Source organism: Tupaia chinensis, unplaced genomic scaffold, assembly GCF_000334495.1.
Source record: "Tupaia chinensis unplaced genomic scaffold, TupChi_1.0 Scaffold000170_1, whole genome shotgun sequence".
Taxonomy (NCBI): domain Eukaryota; kingdom Metazoa; phylum Chordata; class Mammalia; order Scandentia; family Tupaiidae; genus Tupaia; species Tupaia belangeri.
The window spans coordinates 158758-180787 of record NW_006159645.1 but is presented as its reverse complement, the minus strand read 5'-3'; the positions used below and the strand labels follow the sequence as shown (position 1 = coordinate 180787).

General features: G+C 41.9%; 1 protein-coding gene and 1 long non-coding RNA gene across 2 annotated transcripts in view; one reads left to right on the top strand and one right to left on the bottom strand.

Annotated features, from left to right (window-relative positions):
* The window catches only part of CPVL (carboxypeptidase vitellogenic like), a 176692-nt gene that overhangs the window by 21863 nt on the left and 132799 nt on the right, over nt 1–22030 (top strand). Inside the window, exon 2 of the mRNA XM_027770932.1 lies at nt 15098–15283. Within this exon, the coding sequence (XP_027626733.1) occupies nt 15130–15283 (154 nt within the window). The 5' untranslated portion in view covers nt 15098–15129. The remainder of the gene's footprint in view (nt 1–15097; nt 15284–22030) is intronic.
* LOC102489323 (uncharacterized) lies at nt 1378–11468 on the bottom strand. The gene is made up of 3 exons (XR_334207.1): nt 11390–11468; nt 6932–7027; nt 1378–1437 (listed from the first exon to the last, which is right to left on the bottom strand). It is a non-coding gene; the product is annotated as an uncharacterized LOC102489323 (long non-coding RNA).

The following is a 22030-nucleotide window of genomic DNA, read 5'->3' as shown; positions in this document are numbered from 1 at the left end:
ACTTGAAAAGAATTTGGGTTATTTCCTATGTTTCTGAGAGTTTTAGGAATATAGTAGTCCTCCTGTGTGACTTCATTTGCTTTGGTCAATTGCAATTCAAAATAGGTGAACACAGCGCCTTTAAATATTTTGAGAGAAAAAGAGAGATCCCATTTACGTAAGTTTTATTACAATGTACTATTATTTTGTTCTGTTTTATTACTAGTTATTATTGTTTATCTTTTACTTTGTCTACTACGTACATTAAACTTTATCATCAGTATGTATGTACAGGGACAAACATAGTGTACATAGGGTCAGTACTATTCAGAGTTTCAGGCATTCACTGGAGATCTTAGGACATATACCTTGAGGATAAGAGAGGAACTACTGTATTTAATTTACATGAGCATTCCTTTTTCTCTAAACCAGTTTGAATAGAACCTCTTTAAAGAATTGTATAAATTAATTTGATAATATCATTGAGGGGTAGAAAAAGGATGTCAAGTATATATAATATACAAACATGTGTAGCCACCGAATCCGGTACTCGAACCGCGGTCAACTACATGGGAGTTCAGTGACATAGCCATTATGCCAACTGCTGGTCCCAAAAATATAATTCTTACTGAATTTTCAGTAAGAAAATATAAACTTTTATTTATATCTTATTTAATTCACTTTTAACATTTCTTGAATTGCTCATGAATATTTCATGATACATGAGACATAGCTGGCTATCATCTTTTCTTAATTGCCATGGATTTTGGCATTTGCTAGAGAGAGACGAAGAGAGAAGGAGACAGTACCTTCCCCCTTTCCCACCCTACCCCTACCTACGGCTCTGGAGTGTGGTGGTCATGTTGCAGTTTCTTTTCTGTTTCTGTACCCTGTTGGGATTTGGGCCATTCATGTACATATGCCCAGCAAGTTCTTCAATCCAGGGGCTAGGGTTCAAACCACATGGCTGCCCATGCAGAATCTGGCCTCCTTAGCCACTAGACCATGTTATTATCTTGTTGGCAAATTAGACAAATATTAAAAATACTACAAAAGCCAAGAGACAAAAAGTTAAACATTGTTTTCGCTTCCTCTCTCTTTTCTCTCTGTCACTTTCCTCCATCTAGCAATTCCTTTTTATTGTACATTTTGCTCTTTGATTAGATTTACAGTTTTGTAATCTTAAATATCCAGTAGATATAACATAAACTAATAAACCAGGTAAAAAATACATGTCCGCACTATAGCTAATACTGATAATTCTGAAGACATTCTTGCTTTGTTTTACCAACAATCTTAAAACCAGGTTTATTTACCAAAGGTTATCCCTGATCACATGGACTTGAAAAGAATTTGGGTTATTTCCTATGTTTCTGAGAGTTTTAGGAATATAGTAGTCCTCCTGTGTGACTTCATTTGCTTTGGTCAATTGCAATTCAAAATAGGTGAACACAGCGCCTTTAAATATTTTGAGAGAAAAAGAGAGATCCCATTTACGTAAGTTTTATTACAATGTACTATTATTTTGTTCTGTTTTATTACTAGTTATTATTGTTTATCTTTTACTTTGTCTACTACGTACATTAAACTTTATCATCAGTATGTATGTACAGGGACAAACATAGTGTACATAGGGTCAGTACTATTCAGAGTTTCAGGCATTCACTGGAGATCTTAGGACATATACCTTGAGGATAAGAGAGGAACTACTGTATTTAATTTACATGAGCATTCCTTTTTCTCTAAACCAGTTTGAATAGAACCTCTTTAAAGAATTGTATAAATTAATTTGATAATATCATTGAGGGGTAGAAAAAGGATGTCAAGTATATATAATATACAAACATGTGTACATAGATAAACAAACATACAAACAGAAGGAAAGTTCTTATATATATATATTTTTTTTTGAGAGGTTTTTGCTATAGGGTGCATGTGTTTGCCAGAAACACACAGAGAGACAGAGAGACAGAGAGACGTACTGCGTGTGTCAAGCCCCTTGTTAGGGCATCCATACCCTTGGAGGGAGGAGTCCTCATCAGTCACTAATCACCTCTTAAAGGCTTTTTAATGGTATCATATTCAAAAACACCTGCATTTGAAGGAGATAATATTGAAACTGTAGCAAATGGCTAAAGCTTTGTACTAATATTTGTGGAAAATGCTTTTTAAGATTTTTCACTTGCCCAGTTTTCAAATAGTTTCTTATTTTTCCCTCATGATAGTCATCTTCTTAAAGTTTTTATTTCCCAAAAGATACCTATCAGATTATAAAGAAGACAGGAAAATAGTGTAGGAAAGTTATATTTCTGAGGCACAGAAAAAGCATGCATGTTTTTTTCAAGAAGGAGTTTTGGGGTATTTTTGATTACTGTTAGAAATTTTTTTTATAGAAGCCATGCACTAATTTTTTTTATTTTTTCTTTTTGGAGAGGTTTTTGCTATAGGGCATGTGTGCTCACCAGAAAGACAGAAAGAGACAGAGAGACAGAAAGCGAGAAATCACCCCCCAGGGGGATGGCCACGCCACAATCCCTTCTCCTCCATTCTCCTCTCGGGATCTTGGGCACACGCGCCCGGCGTGAGTTTAAGTTGCCGAGTTGGGACTCGGTCGACTACATGGGAGTCCAGCGGCATAGCCATTATGCTAACTGCTGGTCCCAACCATGCACTAAATTTTACCTGAGAGACTGAGGAGACTTATGGCAACTGTCACCTAATCTATTTCCAGTTAGGTCGTTTTTCTGCTTTTAGCCTCAGATATTTACTTTTGGGGGACCCTGAGCCCTTGAGAACAGGGTCCTAAAATCAACGTGATTAAAGGACTAGAGTGGGAAGGCAAAAGGCTAACAGGGGTGGACAGAAGAATGGAGGAAAGAGGAAGAATCAAAGAGTGATGCTGGGATGGACAGGGATGCTCACTCTGAGGATCAGGAATCAGGTCTGTGCTCCATACTGCTTTACATAGAGAAAAGAATTAGTGAATAGAAAAACCATGTATTCAGTAAGGCCAGCACCGGCGAGAAAGCAGATCCCTTATCCACAAGGGATGTGTCCGAAGATCCCCAGTGAATGCCTGCAACTGAATAGTACTGACGCGATGTACACTATGTTTTTCCCTGTACATGTGAACCGATGATAAAGTTTAATGCTCATACAGTCCGTAACTGTCTCTGCTTTACTGGACAAAATATAAATCTTAGAGGTCAGTGTGAGGTGCATCTAGAAACAAAGGACAGATTATTCATTGTCGTATTCTGGAATGACAAGGAGGCCTGATTTTTGTCTTTGGGTAGGTTCACAAGGAGACATGATGGCGTGGGGGGTGGGCAATCACTGCTTCAGGGCATTTCTGTCTGGGGCATGCAGGACTGAATGGCCAGTCTCCATTCTCTTCAAGGGGCTTAACAACTGGCAGGGATTAACAAGGCAGTAGGAGCAAAATGGAGTTAGTCAAGACAACCTTTAGATCATGGTTTAGAAGCAGCTGAGAGTCTAGGTGTGGTTTCCTAACGCTTGAGCTGATAAAATCTTCAGCCAGTCTGATGGGAGGAGGCTTGGTTAGAGACTCAGCAAGGTTATTATTAACTGCTATTAGTTAAGCAGTATGCTAAATCTATGGTAAGGGCGGTAAAAGGTTAGGCTCTAGAAGACTCATTGTGAAGTGAAAGGCAGAAATGAGGGAACCAGCAGTTAGCATAATGGCTATGTCGCTGGACTCCCATGTAGTCGACTGCGGTTCGTGTCCCAGACCCAGTGGCTTAAAACTCACGCCGGGTGCGTGTGTGTGCATTCCCAAGATCCTGAGAGGAGAATGGAGGAGAAGGGATTGCGGCGAGACCATCTACCCTGGGAAGTGATTTCTCGCTTTCTGTCTCTCTGTCTCTGTCTGGCGAGCGCACACACCCTGTAGCAAAAACCTCTCCAAAAAAAAAGGCAGAAATGAAAGACTGATTTGCCTAAGGTTGAATCTACTAAGATGGACTCCAGGGATAAGTACAATAGAGTTACTTTGTTTTTCTCTTGTCTCAGTACCCGAGGAACTGAAGCATATGTGAATAAGTTTCATAGCAGCCAGTTTGAGGAGATCTTGTTCCCAAAGATGCCAGTGAAGTTCCACATTTTCCTTAGCCAAAATCATGCCGAGAAGAAAGGAGTCAGAAGAGGACGTAGATCATATAGCTAGTAGAGCTTAAGAGGGGCGTCAGTTATGTGAGAAGTTCCCATAGGAGAAGAGAACAGAAAGGTCTTCAAGAAACAGACTGTATTTCAGCTTGCATTTAAGCCAGCCTCTGACCATACAGCTCTTTCTTTAAAAGTATTTTCAAATATCTTATTATCTGGTTTCAGACAGGAAAAACAGTAAATATTCCTGGCAGCATTTAACTTTTTTTTTTAACTTTTATTATTATTTTTTAAACCAAAGGTACTTACCAAGTGACTCAAAATCAGCACCAAAGACCAGCAGTTAGCGTAATGGCTATGTTGCTGGACTCCCACATAGTCGACCGCGGTTCGAGTCCCAGACCCGGTGACTTAGACTCACGCCACGTACATGTGCGTGCGTGCCCAAGATCCCGAGAGGAGAAAGGAGGAGAAGGGATTGCGGCGTGGCCATCCACCCAGGGGTGATTTCTTGCTTTCTGTCTCTCTGTCTCTCTCTCTCTGTCTGGTGCACACGCCCCCTAAAGCAAAACCCTCCCCCCCCGCCAAAAAAAAAGAAAAAACAATCAGTACCAACACATCTCTTAGGACTTAACCATGAATTACGGAGATCTTTTCAAAAAAGGTGTAGTCCTTTCAAGATCCAGAACCACTCCCAAAGACAGTCAAAAGAAAGAAGAGAGCTTTGTTGCCATAGATGGTTTAGGACAAAATAATGTCTCCGGTCTCCCATGGAAGAGGGGATACCTCTAGTCAGAGACCCACTAGTCTGTGACACCAGAAAGGCAACTAACAAAAGAACCAAAGTATAACAAACTCCCTTATGCACAGGGACACCTATTATCGTAAACTCCCCTGAGAGCTCGCACAGTTGGACAAAAGAAACGTTTAGGTTCCCAGCCTGTTTGACTGGCTGCCTGATATATTGGTACCCCCTGCCTGGCAGAGACTGGAGAGAATATTCTCACTGGTCATAAAACTGATCCCTGAGGACACAAAAGGAGACAAACAGAAAATAGATCTTTGTCCCCGAGAGGGACAGGATCGATAATAAATAGGTATCCCCAAACCAAGTTTATGGAAGAGTGAAATCCAACAAGAGATACTCTCTTGTTAATCTGAAGCTGAAAAGGAATTCCTCTTTCTAAAAACTTGTTTTTAAGCCTGTGCTATTTTATTTTATTTTTTTGGAGAGGTTTTCACTATAGGGCGCGTGCGCTCGCCAGACAGACAGAGAGACAGAGAGACAGAAAGCGAGAAATCACCCCCCAAGGGGGATGGCCACGCCACAATCCCCTCTCCTCCATTCTCCTCTTGGGATCTTGGGCACACATGCACACGTGCCCAGCGTGAGTTTTAAGCCACTGGGTCTGGGACGCGAACTGTGGTCAACTACGTGGGAGTCCAGTGACATAGCCATTATGCTAACTGCTGGTCCCAAGCCTGTGTTATTTTAATTCATTAATTAATTTTTAATTGGAGGAATGACCTCAGGACATTGGTACAGGCAAAGAGTTTTTGAATAAAATCTTAAAAGCACAGGTATTAAAAGTGAAAATAGACAAATGAGATTATAACAAACTAAAAAGCTTCTGCACAGTAAAGAAACAGTCAACAGAACGAAGAGACAGCTCAGAATAGGGAAAAATAAAAAGTTGCAAACTGTTTATCTGACACGGGATTGATAACCAGAATATACAAAGAACGTAAATAACCAAGAAGCATAAAACCAATTAATATGATTTAAAAATGGGCAAATGGGACCAGCAGGTAGTGTGGTGGTTAAGGCATTGGATCCACCTGACTGACTCTGAAGTTAGAGTCCTGGACCTGGTGGCTTGAAAAATCCAGTGGGGGGACCAGCAGGTAGCATGGTGGTTAAGGGTGCTGGACTCCCATATGGCCAACTACGGTTTGAATCCTGGACCTGGCAGCTTTCTCTCCTCTCCTTTCCTCTCTCTCTCTCTCTCTCCTTCCCTTCTCCTCTCCTCTTCTCTCTCTCTCTCTCTCTCTCACACACACACACACACTCTGTCCGTCTCTAAATAAATAAATAAATAAAGTTAAATAAAAATAATTCTTTAAAAAAGAAAGAAAGAAAGAAAAACCCAGTGAGTGCATGTGTTTACATGTCTAAAATCCCAAGAGGAGAGTGAGAAAGGATTGCAGTTGCTATCTCCGCTGGGGACAGTTTCTTTACTTCTCTTTCTGTCTCTCTCCAGAAAGCACATGTGCCCCGTGGCAAAAATCTTAAAAATAAATAAATAAACAAATACATAAATAAATAACTAGAAGACAAACAGGGACCAGCAGATGGTGTAATGGCTACGTCACTGAACTCCCATGTAGTGAACCGTGGTTCGAGTCCTGGACCCGGTGGCCTAAACTCACGCTGGGTGCGTGTGTGCGTGCCCAAGATCTTGAGAGGAGAATGAAGGAGAAGGGATGGCGGCATGACAGTCCCCCCCCGCGGGGGGGTTGGTGGTTATTTCTCGCTTTCTGTCTCTCTGTCAAGTGCACACACCCTATAGGAAAAACTTCTTCAAAAAAAAATAATGACAAACAAACATGAAAAAAATCCTCAGCATCATTAATCATTAGGGAAATGCAAATCAAAACTACCATGAGATACTATGTCATCCCAGTTAAACTGGCTATTGTCAGAAATAGAAATAAGTCAGCAGGCAGAGAAAGAACTCTTACACTGTTAGAAAGATTCTTCCTTCCACTTTTGGCTGGACACCACTGGCAGAGGCCTGGGGGAGCTGACCTTGCTGAAAATTCTCACCTTTCGCCACTCTTTTAAGTCCGTTGCTTCGGGATCTTGTCTGCATGTTCTGCAGTTAGTGGGGTTTCTCATCTCCCTCAAGTTGGGTGCCAGAAACTGTTGGGGAACAAAAAAAAAAAGAATATCTTTTATTTACCTACCACAAGCTTACTGACTGAGAGCTAGTCAAAAAAAAAAAAAAAGAAAAAGAACAAAAAGATTAATGTGAGAAAAGGATAACAAATGTATTTAATGTAAATTGTAAATGGCACGGAAACCTTCAGAAAATGAAGACAGCAAGGCCTAGGAAAAGCAGTGTATTTTCATAGCCATGCAGCAGTTTGACTGGAAGGCCAGTGCGTTTGGATGGCAAATGGTAAGCAGCTCTGGGAGAGGACCTGTTTGTTCAGATCCTTTCTGGTCTTGGGAGGCAGGTCAGAGAATTCTTTTTATAGCAGTTCTCAGGAGAAATGGGCAGAAGGAGGCCAGAGAGTGGTCCTGGGCCTTCCTGCCTCTGCTGTTTTCTCAACTTCCTTCAGCACGAAATACTCCGTATGCCAAGGTACCATATTTTGGGTTACTGTGCTCTGAGCCCACCCCAATTCCGTGCTCTACCACTTAGATCTTAAACTTCGCTTTTTGTTTCTTTGTCCTCATTCTGGAGTTTTTGTTTTTGACCCCCCTCCCCCAACTGGAAGAACATTTACTTTCCGGTGGCTTTTTCCTGTTTCTTTTCTTGAGGTCTTGCTTAAATTCTCTGAGGCCTACTTTCTCATCTATAAAATGGAATGATCGTAAAGCAGTTGGCACAATTTCTTGTACCCAGAGTGTTCCGTAATTGGTGATGATGCCTTTGATCCCAGGGATGGCCTTTTATTTAAAAACTGTCGTGACATGAGTTAGCATAATGGCTATGTCGCTGGACTCCCACGTAGTTGACCGCGGTTCGATTCCCGGACCCAGTGGCTTAAACTCATGCCGGACGCGTGTGTGTGTGCATGCCCAAGATCCCGAGAGGAGAATGGAGGAGAAGGGATTGCGGTGTGACCATCCCCTCCTGGGGTGTGATTTCTCGCTTTCTATCTCTCTGTCTCTCTCTCTCTCTTTCTGTCTGGAGAGCACACGTGCCCTATAGCAACAACCTCTAAAAAAAAAATTAAAAATTAAAATCTGTCGTGACGTTCCTCCATTGTCCTTCCCATTCCCATCCTCATTCAAATCTTCCTTCTGATAGGAGTGAGATGTCAAGGCAAAAACCCTTACTGTAGTGTCAGCTCTTCATTTTCCAGATTCTCGGTTCTCCTCATTCTCTACCTGCCATGTAACTCTTGTATGTCCTCCTTCCCTGGGAGTCGGAGGTTATGGTGGCAGAGAAAGGGACGACTAATTCATTAGCGAGATGAGACCCCGCCGTTGATGCCAGAGGGGATCTGCGTGGAGGAGATAGGCATGGGCGTCTCAGCCACTCCAGCAAAAGGTCGCCCTTTATCTTGCCTTTCGTGCGCTACGTTCTCTCTGGGAAAAGAATTTTTCAAATATCAATTTTATAAATTAAAATGAAGTCTTAAGATGAATAGTGGGCCCCTCACAATAAAGATTTTTCTTTTATCATTTGTTTGCATGGAAATCCTTTAGCAAAATAGCTAGATTTGGGATTTTGGTTGGTATTTAATTCAGGGTTGCACAATGGCCCGTGATGACAGGATTCAAATGCTTTGGCTATGCTTGAGTAATCTTGAGTGGTGATTGACTCTTTTTAAAATAGCAGGACCGCTTTTCTTGTCCTTTTCTGTAATTACAGATTTTGTGGACGTTGTCTGTTACTAGTTATTGTTTTCCTTTTTCTTTTTTGATATATATATATATATAAATCATTTTGAGAGCTGCCAATTCAGTTAACTATGTAAGGTATATCCAAAAGACAGTTCAGTCGCAGCTATCACATGGATTGTATGCAAGAAGCTATTCCTTTCATGGAGTAATCACAGCATAGAGAGAGGAGGAGGGAAAAGAGGCAGCTTTAAACCTGTGCTCTTTTTTTTTTTTTTTATCCTCCATACCTGCCACCCCATTGACAGAATACACACCTTCCAGTGTCTTTTTCCTGTTTCTATACTTGAGGTTTTGCCCTATCTGAGTGTATTACTGGTTGCTTCTACATACAGAGGATAACTGTGTTAAGATTATCCCTTTTGGGACCAGCAGTTAGTGTAATGGCTATGTCGCTGGACTCCCAAGTAGTCGACTGTGGTTCGAGTCCCGGACCCGGTGGCTTAAACTCATGTCAGGCGCGTGTGCGTGCGTGCCCAAGATCCCGAGTGGAGAATGGAGGAGAAGGGATTGCAGCGTGGTCATCACCCCTGGGGGGTGATTTCTCGCTTTCTGTCTCTCTGTCTTTCTCTTTCTGGCAAGTGCACGCGCTCTATAGCAAAAACCTCTCCAAAAAAAGGAAAAAAAAAAGATTATTCCCTTTTCTGTCTTCCATTGGCCATTGCAATTGGAATTGAAGTGTGAAGTGATGGAAGATAATGTCTAGCTCCGTTTTTTTTTTTTTTTTTTTTTTCTTTAGGTTTTGCCGTAGGCTGCCTATGCTTACTGGAGGGAAACAGAGGAAGGAAAAGTGAGAAATCACACCTGAGGTGGGATGGTGGATGACCACCTGACAGTCTCTTCTCTATTCTCCTCTTGGGGTTTTGGGCACATGTGTACACACACCCCTAGTGAGAGTGATTTTCATGCCGTTGGGTCTGGGACTTGAACTGTGGTTTTCCAGGTGGGAATACAGTATCTTAACCACCACACCATCTGCTGACCCCAGTGTCTAGCTTATTTTACAAATAAGGAGCATGAAGTCAATATATGCAGGTAGATGTTTAAACATTGGCTCCCTGGGAGAGAAAGCCCTGATTTGTGGTGGTTGCTGATTTCCGTAGTGTAAATACTCCTGTGGAGGTGGGTTTCAAGCTACCAACGTGATTACAGAAGCCAGAGCTGGAAAAAGATGCCAAGAAGCAGACCATTTTATAACCTATCTCCCAGACAGAGGCAAAGAACATCAGATCACAGATCATTGTACAGTGTAGTAAATGAGTTAGAAGTGGTGAGTTTTAAGTATTTTTACCTACATTTTAAAATACAGTTTATCCACATGCAGCCAGCGTGGTTTCAGGTTGATCTAGGGCTCTGTACCTGTGGTGGGCCGTGTGGCTGCCAGCCCTACAGTCCCGTATGCTACAGGCTGTGGCCACTTAGGCCGGGCCAGTAGAGCTTAATTTTAACAATGGCTGTGCTGAGCACCTGGCTCCCAAAGTTCCTGAGATTTAACTATCATCCCTCAGACTGGCTCCAGCACACCAAATGGGACCCAGAGAAGTTGCTGTCTTGCCGGAGGTCCATTGACAAGTCATGCAGAACTTAGATTATTAAAGAGCTGTTTCTCTCACTCTTTTTTTTAAAGAGGTTTTTGCTTTAGGGCATGTGTGCTTGCTTGGGAGAGAGAGAGAGAGAGAGAGAGAGAGAGAAACACAGGGAGAGGGAAAATGAGAAGTCATCCCCCAAGGGGGATGGCCACACTGCAGTCCGTTTTCCTCCTGGGATCTTGGGCACATAGGCACATGTGCCCAGTGTGACTTTCAAGCCATCAGGTCAGGGACTTGAACCGCAGTCTACCACTGGGGAGTCCAGCAATGTAACTGCTATACTGTCTGCTGTTCTCAAGGAGCTGTTTCTTAAAACTAGACTTCTCTAAGATGTTTTACTTATCAGTGTTTTTGTTATTCATTTGTTTGTTTATTGCATCCGCTAACAATCTGTGAAACTTTTGGACTGATATGGACTTCCATTATCTATTGAGACAGTAAGTCAGAATACTTGAGTAAAATTGTAAAAGATCGGAAGCAGATGAGACTTAGAGCTGTAAATAAATCCTGGCTTGAAGCCTTGGCCCTACTACCTACCAAGGTATAATCTTGATTAGGTTAATTATTTCCCTGGTTTCAGATTTTCAGTCTGTAAAATGAAAGAATTGGACCACATTTAATATTTCACATAGGAGGGACCAGCAGCCGGTTAGGTTGTTGGACTCCCATGGGGTTGACTGCAGTTTGAGTCCTGGACCTGGAGGCTTCAAACTCACACCGGGAGCATGTGCATGCGTGCCCTAAATCCCATAAGGAGACTGGAAGAGAAGGGATTCTGGCAAGGCCATCTCCCCTGGGGAGGTGATTTCTTGATTTCTTGCTTTCTTGCTGGTCTCTCTGGCTCTCTCTGTTTCTGTGTTGAACACACATGTTCCTATAGCAAAAAAGTCTCTCTAAAAAAAAATTTCAGATAGGTCTAAAATATCATGGTTTATTATTTAGATCTACTCATTTGATAAATATTTGCTTAAAACCAATTATGTTTACACTTGTTATGAACTCTACTCCAGGCAATATTAAATACAAATATAATAGTAATAATTGTCACACTGCCTCATACCTATTTACCAATTGGGAAATTTACTCTGTGTCGTTGAGATTTGGAGGCCTTAGGAGATCAGGATACATTTTAATAGAATGTTAGAGAAAGAAGAACTTATTCTAGAAGAACAAACAGAACCTTATTCCTAGGAAACGCAAGAGGTCATAACCAGGTAGTATCGAGGAATAAGGAACTAGCATTTTTTTTGTGCCATGTCTATCAGTTGCTTTTCTTTATTTAAGAACAAAACAAAACAAAAACAAAACCTATTAGCTTTTACTGATTATAAGATTAACTATTATAGAAAATGTAGAAATTCTTAAGTAGTATTAAATAAGGAGAAAATACCATCTATTCAATCTAGTATCCTGCTTTTCCTTGCTGAATATTTTATCCTATTTCCCTAAAAATTCTCAGTAGGGTCATTTTAATCGTTGTACTTAATTCTATCCTTTTGGTATATAGTAATTTATCTGATGTCTGTCTTATTGTTAGAAATTTAAATTGTTGACAATTTTTATTATTCTGAAGAACAGCATGATAAATACTGTGTGAATTCTGCGTTGAACACATGGTTTCCAACTGTAATATTTAAGGTTTACTAACACTTAGCAAATCATATACTTTGGACTTTTAGGTTATTAGATTCTGCTGATACTGGTTTGTAGTCATCCAGGTTTTATTCTGTTTCTAAACTTTCAGTAAGAGGAACATTTTGTCTGAATTTTTCAATATAATATATTTGAACTATAAATAACAACAATATTTTCATATTATTTCAAGTAGATATGATACAGTGTGTGGTTAATAGATTTTTTTTTTCACTTTCTGTGTGGGAAAGTGCTTGATAAATGTTCAATAAATTAAAAATTTTAAGCCATGTTAGGATAAGCACAAAAACGCTTGAGAAGGGTGTTTAAAAAAAGCACAACAGTTCTCCATTCATGATAATAGCTTTCATTTTCATTAGGAGGGATGACAGCACACTTCAGGAATTCTGAATATTAAATGAGAACTGTGACACAAGTTTGTTGTTGCTTTAATTCACCTACATGGGAAACCATGACTCAAATAGTTATTTGATTAAATGTTAATGAGATCTACTACTTTGATCCAATTCTTATTTTTATGTATTAGATTTTTGTCAATTAAAATGAGACTAGTTTGCTTCTTTTTTTCTGTAAGATCTTTGAGTCACTATCTGCTTACAAGGGAAGCACTATAACTACCCTGGTTATTTAAATATTAATGGCCTCCATTAAAGGAGACTGAAGGCTTGCAGCAGGAAAGTTGAAATATTCAGTGGTGCAATTGGTTTCTTGTTTTTGCCCCCAGGAAAAAAAAACAACCTCTTACTGAAAGAGCTTCTTCCATTATGTTTTTAATATCACATTCCCCCACCCCTCAAGCCAGAGAGTTAAACTGTTGATTTCTGGTATTCCTTAAAAGTAGCTATGCTATTAAAATATCAATGTAACAAGTTCTCATAATTAAAAAATATATGTTTTAACAGTGCCATAATGGCCATTACCCTTGGGCTTCTTGGGAACCTAATTTCAGCTTCTAAATTAATTTTCCTCCTTATTATAGTCAATAACAGGCAAACACATTTTTTTTTAGCTCCATAGTGTATTTGTTTGGGCTTATTTACATTAAGTGTAGGAAATTCTATTAAGTCAACCCTGAGAGGTTAACACGACAAGGGTTATATATTCAATCAAATTACAAGCTTTCATCTTACTGAGGATATTTGGCTGCAAAGCTTTTCAAATTTGCTACAACCAATATTTTTATGTTATGCCAAATAGTTTGAGATAAACATGTGGAGAATTGATGGTTGCACATTTTGTTTTTAGGATGTTCCAATGGCATGACATTTTAAAGTGTTGGACAGTCAGAAGTGGGCATTATATGTACACAATTGTCTATCTCTTTCTGCATTCAGAAATCTAAGTGAGTGTAGTATGTATTCATTTCCTGTATTTTATTTAGAATTTGGAGCTAGGAACTGGGTAATGCTTACCTGAATAAGGGAAGGGTGCTGGTGTAATTATCATAATACCTAGCAGTGTCAGGACTAGGTAAGTGGAGGCCCCTGCTTCAGGTGTGAAATTTAGTGTCCCCCCAAAACCCCCACTAATAGAGAGAAATAGTATTTCAGTGCAATATGTGAAAAAGATCCAAATGCAAAAAAAGTAATGATGTAAAAAGTTATTTAAAAAGAAAATTTGCCATAGGGTATGTGAGCTCCCCAGAAGAAAGAGAAAGAGGGAGAGAGAAAGAGAAAACATCCTCCAGGGGTGATGACCGCAATGCGGTTCCTTTTCCTCCATTCTCTTCTCAGGATGTTGGGAACAACATGCATACATGCCCAGTGTGTTCTTCAGGCCTCTGAGTTCAGGACTCATACTGCACTGGTAGCTCTGTGGGATCCAACTGCCTTAACCACTGTGCCACCTGGCTGACCGAAGAGTTAGATTTTTAGTTGAAGATGAGCTCCAACCTGCACCTGCACCTCACTCACCATCCCCCTGATCTGCCATAACTGAGATCGAGGCCTAGTTTCTCTACTTTCATGTCTGCACAGGAGAAACTCCTTTGAGTCAGATTTCCTTTGTCTAAAATTGGCGATAATAATCTTTGCTTTCCTGGTGGAATTATCAGAAGATTCAGAGCAGTTAAAAATACATGGGAAAACCCATTATAAAGACAATTTACATATTTATGTCCAAATTTATGTAAATGGCTGTACAATTTTAAGCCATTATTATTATTATCAGAATACTCTAAGCACACATTAAGCGTGAATATCCTTGGAGAGCTTTGTGCTAATAAAGTTTGGGGCCTAATTTCTTAAGGTCGCTCATTATCTGGCATGAGGCAGAGAGACCTGAGGATGGTTATAGAATTCTACCTCTCTTCCTTCTCTCTTTTTAATTCTTGTTTTTGTTCTTAAAAGCTGGTAATTTGTAGGAGATAGAGGGGATAATCTGAAATTCATTGTTTATTTTAAATTTACCTGCAAAGTGTAAGTGAAAGATACCTGAGGTTTCACCTTTGCTCAAACCATTCTGACAACCGGCGCTGCCGTCCATATTTCTCCTGCCTATCTGAGTTCTACCCACCTTTTATTTACATATGCCCTTGGTAAAGCCTCTGCCCTCCCATGGTGGCACAAGGGGCCCTACCACTCACTCGGTGACCATTTACTGAGTCCTCCTTGTCCTGAGGCTTTATCTAATCTGCCATGGAATTCACTGCCCAGACCACATTTTAAAAAATATAAATGGGCCAGTCATGGCGCTGCAGTCCTCCACAATGCTGAAGCCATACGGGAATGTCCCAGGTTGGTTTGGGTCCTGAGGCCTCCCTGTGTATGCTGGACATGTGCATGTGCCAGTGATCCTGGCTGGCTGAGACTGGTGTGGATTGTGGCATAAAGACCCTGTCGGGGGTGCCTTTCTCTCTTTCTCTCTCTCAGGAAAGAAAAAACAGAAATAATGGTTCTCCAGGTACATTGTAAATCTCTTGAGGATCCTGCACCAGACTGTGAGCTTCAGGGGGAGCGGAGGTTGTTCTGTCTTATTCATGGTGATAGGAACTTGGAGAGCTTTTATACACAACGTACTTTTTTTTGAGTGAATAAGTGAATTTCTTGCATGTAAAAAACTAGGTAAATATTTACTCTCTTGGCTCACTTATGGAGTATTATCGTTTTCGTCTTAGATTTGGAGGGAGTTGTTGGCACCGTGTGGAAGATGATGATTCTGCTGGTCTTGCTGATGCTCAACCCCTGTGATGGGCTGTTTCGCTCCGTATACAGAAGTGGCCTGGTTTCCACGCCATTGCAAGGAGATACAGGACGGCCATTGTTTCTTACCCCTTATATTAAAGCTGGGAAAATCAAAGAAGGTAAGTTTAATAAAATCAGAAAACCATTGGTATACTTTTGATAGCTTTTTTTTTTTTTTTTTTTAATTATTCCACAGGATACAAAATGCATTCTGGTATTTTTACTAGATTATTTTATTTCCAGTGATCATGATTTCTGGCCCTGCTTCTGTTGCACAGCCAGCAGTGTGCCTGACTGTGGAACTGGAAATTGCATGCCAACTTTGGTTTGAGTTCCTGGCCCGGTTGGCCTGAAAGCATGCTGGATGTGTATGCACATGCCTGGAATCCTGGCAGGCTGGAGGGCTGGAGGAAGAGGGTGGCAGCATAGCTAAGCCATGTGGAGGTGATTCTCTTGTATGCACATGTTACTCTATCATGACTTGTAAGAATTCTTTTTCTTGTTTTGTAGAGAGATTTTTGGTATAGGGCTCGTCAGAAGATAGAGACAGACAGAAAGACAGAAAATGAAAACTCCCATCCCCCAGGGGGGAAGGCCACGCAACCATCCCTTCTCTTCCAATCTCCTATTGGGATCTTAGGCACACATGCACATATGCCTGGCATGAGTTTGAAGCTGCTGGGTCTGGGACTTGAACCATATTTGACTACATAGGAGTCCAGTGATGTAACCATTATGCCACCTGCTGGTCCTGAAAAAAATTAAAAATAATATATTAGTGGACTGGGCTCCGTGGCTGGCTGGTTAAGGCTGCTGAATCCCACATGGCCAGCTGTGTGGTTCAAGTCCTGGATCTGGCAGCTTGAGAAACATGCTGGACCCATGCACATGTGCTTCCAAAATCCCCAAAAGAGGGAGAGATGGAGGAGAAGCAATTGTGATGTTCACATTCTTCATGGGGATGCCTTCTCCTCTCTCTTGCTCCCTCTGTCTTCTCTCTCACTCTCTGGTGAACACATGTGCTCTCTAGCCAAAAAAAAAAAAAAAAAAAAAGGGGGGGGGGGGGGGGGGTTAATATAGAGAATTTTGTGTGTGTGTGTGTATATATATGACATTATATACATATATTATATATATATATATGATATGACATTATGTTATTATATTATCAGAGTTTTATGCCAAAATTAGAGCTAGTCAGAGCTGGATTAGCTGTGTGGTCAAATGGCAACATTTCTATTTATAAGACCAGGAGAGTGCACCAGTGGGCACTTAAAACTAATACTAACCCTGTGACCTGTTATGCATCAGTTACTGTTCTAAGCATTCTACAGGAACTCATTGAAACTTCTTAGCAACCCATGGAGCTGTACCCGTTTTACACATGTGCAGACTAAAGCAGAAAGAGTGAGTTACTGGCCAGAGTTCGCACGGACGCCAGCTGGTAGAGACACAGGCTCCAACCTGACACCTCGCTGTGCCATGCCCCAGCATCCAGCAGGTACCCACACATGCCAAGCCTCAGTTTCCTCTCTCATAAAATGGGGATTTAATGATTTCCCTGACGTTCAGAGAATCTAATGAAAAAATAAACACAAAAACTCTTTGTTGCCTGTAAATTGCTCTCCAAATATTAGTGTTGCAAATGGCTTTCTTTGGAGATTTTTGGTTTTTCGATTATTATTGATAGCAAAAAGGTATCCTGTGTTGAGATCAGAGACTAAAATTTATGACTTGGCATCTGCTCTTTGTGCTTCTGTGTGCTTAGGTAAATCACTGCGCAGGTAAATGACTTCATCTCTCTGGATAGCATTCTGGCAGCTGTTCTGAGGAGCTATTTGTAAAGAGAAGCAGAGAAATAGAGTAGAAGACCAGTGAGGGCCAAGAAGGGTCTTTAAGAGGATCAGAGTTTATGTTAGCTTGTGGAAGTGATAGGGAGTGGAGGGGGCGGGTGGAGAGAGGGGAGCCATTGTTAGGCCTGTGTTTACGTAGGGTTGGGGTCTGGCACACAGGGAAGCGCTGGTCTTGCTCAGGAGCCCAGTTATTCCCTGGTCCCCAGTGGGAAGGCAGAACTGCGCCTGTAAGGCTGGGAGTCGGTAGTTGTGATAGGAATGTGGTATGATACTGAAAATTTTAGGGAGATAGCCATTTAAATATCGAAAAGAAGGACCAGCAGGTGGCGTGTTGGTTAAGGCACTGGACTCCCACATGGCCCACCACGGTTCCAGTCCCAGACCTGGCAGCTTGCTTTCTCACTTTCTCTCTCTCTCTCTGGCCAGTGCACATGCCCTATAGTAAAATTGAAATAGTAAGAATTAATAAAATTAAATAGAATAATTGTTTAAAAAAAGATAAAAAGATAAATCCAGACATTCCCTACGTAAATTAAAGCACATTTTTTTTAATTCGACGTATTCTCACAGTCAACAAGATGTCATTCATTCTTTCTTAAACCAAGACGTTTTAAGGGAAGGTGTGTTTAAGACCGATTCATATGTCTTTTTCTGAGATACACGTTGGCTCTAAGTTTCACCATCTGTTTTCTGAGGAAAAGGTGACATGCTTGGGTAATGTATTCAGTGTATTTAAAAGTGAACTCAGTTTTACTTGATGAAGAGAAGTCTTGAAAAGAGAGTAGCCTGATTGTGTAGGTCGACCTCATTAAGCCATGTAATGAAGAGGCAAAAATATCATTAACCCAAACCCACGGAACTGGATCACATGCACTCACTTCAGCTTCCTTCATGAGAGGATCCTAATGACTAAGGTTATGCTCATTTATCCTAAACCAAAGCAGATGACTTCATTTAGAGCCAAACTGGGGTTAAATCATCATTCTATTAACCAAATCCTACCTGTGAGGAAACTGAAATTCAAATGCCTTCCTTGATTTGCCCCGGGAGATGCAGGTTGCAGAGAGGGGTGTCAGGCCCAGATCTTCTGACTTCTGCTCTGTGGCTTGTTATATTGGTCCCCCATGGTTTAAGAAGCTTGTGCCCTTCCGAACCAGCCAGAAGCGCATACGCGAAGTGGCCCAGGAGTCAGGCAGTGCAGAGCGGTGCGTGCTGTAGTACTGAAGTATCCTAGTGGAGTGGAGGTGGGTGCCTGCGAATTGTTTTTTGTTTTTGTTTTTGTTTTTTTTTTTTGTTTGAGAGGTTTTCGCTATAGGGCGCGTGCGCTCGCCAGACAGACAGAGACATAGAGACAGAAAGCGAGAAATCGCCCCCCAGAGGGGATGGTCATGCCGCAATCCCTTCTCCTCCATTCTCCTCTCGGGATCTTGGGCACGCACACACAGGCGCCCAGTGTGAGCTTTAAGCCACCGGGTCCAGGACGCGAACCGTGGTCGACAATGTGGGAATCCAGCGACATAGCCATTATGCTAACTGCTGGTTACCGGTGCCTGTGAATTTTGAGAACGAATCTATCCCTGTGGGTTGACATTATCCAAGGAGAAAAGAATCAGTAGTACTGGGAAAAAAGAATATTTAGTAATTTTTCCCAGTGCTCATTACCTGTATATGATAGATATTTAATAAATATTTGTGGAATTTTGAGTTTGAATTCTAACCATGTTCAAGGCTTTTTTTTTTTTTTAAATACATCTTTTAGTTCATTTAACCCTCAGAGCAGCCCTAATGAAGGACACATAATTAGTTATTCCCATTTTACAGATGAGAGAACCAGGGCCCTGAGCAATGAAATACGTTGCCCAAGGCCATAAACTTAGGAAATGGCAGAGCTGGAATTAAAATCTGAACCTGCCGGGACCAGCAGTTAGCGTAATGGCTGTGTTGCTGGACTCCCATGTAGTCGACTGTGGTTCGCATCCCGGAGCCGGTGGCTTAAAACTCACACCGGGTGCGTGTGCGTGCGTGCCCAAGATCCCAAGAGGAGAGCGGAGGAGAAGAGATTGCAGCGTGGCCATCCCCCCTGGGGGGTGATGTCTCGCTTTCTGTCTCTATGTCTGTCTGGCAAGTGCACGCACCCTATAAAAAAAAAAAATCTGAACCTGCCAACCCCAGAGACTACAGTATGAAGCACCGTGCAGTAGTTGTGGAGTAATGTCGGAGTGAACAGAAAGGCCTGTGCTCACTGAAGGAGGGAACAGCCCCAGCCGCGGCCCCGAGTGCGGGTGAACATCGTGTGCTACACTGTGCGTCTACCACGGCCCAGCGAAATGGAGGCGGAGAAGCCCACCGGAGCCTGTCCACAGCCCTCCTGTTCTGCCTCTCTTGCTTATATCCATTCCACAGTTAGGGGCATGAGCAGTCACAGGAAGGATTCCAAGGGAGGTGGTTTTTATCTTTTGTCCTTCTGTGCCAAGACTGTTAGATCTCTCTCAGATGAATAACATTTAAAATATTAAATCTGTATGTAATATCACTTTGTAAAGTTACACAGTCGAAATCTTTGAACAGAATTTTAAGTGGCTGATCCAAAATCTGATGCATCTGGGTGTTCATATACAGCCCTGACAACATAATTAAGGATAATTTTATTCATCTGTTTTCCTGAAAGTTCGGGACGCTCTGGCCAGATGGTCAGCTCACTCCCCTAAATCCCTTTTGTTTATCGAGTCTGTCAAAATCCTAGCAATGTGAGTTTTAATATTGCAATGGAACATTTTTGAAGTAAACAGTAGTTCTCTAAAATACCAGAGAAATTTTAATTTTCCGTGATCCCCAATTAGCTGGCTTAGTGCTATGTAATTGTAATTGCATGTTTACTTTCTCTGCAGCTAGAATACATCTTTACTCTCTGAAACATAATGAATGTAGGAGGCAAATTTTAGTATGTTTACAGACATTGCATTTTCACAAACTGTACAGAATATTTTGGCTATTCGGTCTACAATGATCACTCCTTACAGCTTGGAGGTGTCTTGCCCATATTGGAGATAGCACGTGCGTTTGTGAATGCCACATGCCCTTTTATCAGCTGGCTTAAGGCCGTCTTTGGTCATACGCCGATCTTTTTAAAAGTGTTAATATCACAAACACTGGTGACAATAGTAGGTAACAAGTAGGAAGTAAAATAACTTCAAAGAAAACGGTTTCCTCTTTTACGCTGTCTTAACATTTGTATTGTGAGTCATGGTACCGGAAAGATGGAAACTCCTACGTCTTGGGAGTTTGTTTGCTTCATTCCATTAATAGACCCTGGAAGGATGCTCAGGATATTAAAAAATATAAAATATTATGTTAATCAAAGTGCTGTTAATCATTTGACTGTGATTGAGTTCATAGACATGTAAAACACAGGGCAAAACGCATTTTTTATTGGCCGGAGAAAAGTTCTTCTGAACTTCTCAAGATGTCCACAAAGTCTGTCTTCCTTAAGAGGTTTTTATAAGAAATAAGTGAATCCTACTCCATTGTCAGCACGGCTTGTTTTAGCCCATTCATTTGACATTCATCCATCCACCCATTGATGAGCGTTCATTCATCGGATAGGATTTATTGACTGTCTTCATTAAAGCAGCAAGCTGGGTTACGAAGATAAATAAGATGGAACTCCCTGCTTTCCAACAGCTCCTGGTCTAGGAGGGAACGTCTGAAATGCACCCAAGCACAGGTAGCAGAGACGCCACTTTGGCATCCCCAGGAAGGGGGAGACGAGTGAACTGAATCATTCCGAGAGCAGGCCAGGGACGCTGCTCTGCTGGTCTCGGAGAGATAGATGGATTCAATCATCTTTTCCCAATATCCCATTCCCTCCAGCTCCCTTCTCTTTCATATTTTCTCTTTTTCTCATTAGACTTTGACCTTTCTCATTTTTCTCTGTCCTCTTTCTGAGCTCCTCGCCTGCCCATTTCCCTCCGAGGTTCACATCTCACTCCTTCCCACCTTCAAGTTTTTCTTCTCTACCCCTCCCCCGTTTTTGTAATGGTCTATGTTTGATTTCTAGAAGATGAATAGTTTTGCTAAAAATGTTTGGAAAGCATTTTAAAGGCTATCCAACCCTGAAGGGTGACCTTTCTTGGGGCTGTCTGAGAGTGGTAGTAAAGTAGGGGAAAGGAGGAAATGGCTGCTAGAGGGAAGAGACGGGGGAAGGACTAGCCTTTCTTCAAACACCTCCTTTTCCATCTCAAAACCCCTTCCTCTCTGTTTTCCCCTTGCCTCTTTTGGCTGGCTGCAGAGGTATACTCTCATTTGAAAGAGAATCTGAAGAGCTACAGAGGTTGGATTAGCAGCCTTCCTCAGGGAAGTGGGCTGAGCCAGAAGACAGCAAACCTTCTTGATTGGATAACCTCAGCATGGCTGCATGTCCAGCTCTGTGTGAAGGGGTCATGTGTGGTTTTCATTTGGTCCTCACTGAAAATCCGTGGTGGGGATATCAGTATCCACATCCGGCATGAAAGGAAAGAAGCTCAGAGATGAAGCAGCAAGTTGCTTGTTAGAATGAACAAGCCTGATCTGTCCTCCTAGGGAACCCATGCTCTCCCCATTGTGCTAGCCCGGGAGGACCCTCAGGGACTATCTTCGCCTCTGTGTCCCCAGGTGCCCCCGTTCTAGTAGCAGGTGCACTGCAGAGATGACCACAGTTATCCTGACCTGCCAGCCTGGTTGTACGGGCTTTGCACGTGGGGGCCGACGCGTATGGTGGTCTCCTGCCCTTAGAGGAGAAACTGACACGCAGGAAGGCATACACCTGCTCCACGGATCACACAGGAGCACTAGGAGCAGCAAAGTACGAGGGAAAAGGAACTCGTGGGCTCTATGGGAGTGTCCCCTTTTGGGAGGCGTGCTGAATTTAAGAGTGACATGTAGCCTGAAGCAGTGGTGTGCTGGTCGAAGTGGAGCCGCCAGCCCAGGGGGCCCTTCCTGAGTGTGCACATTCTCACTACGGTGTACTTTATCCCC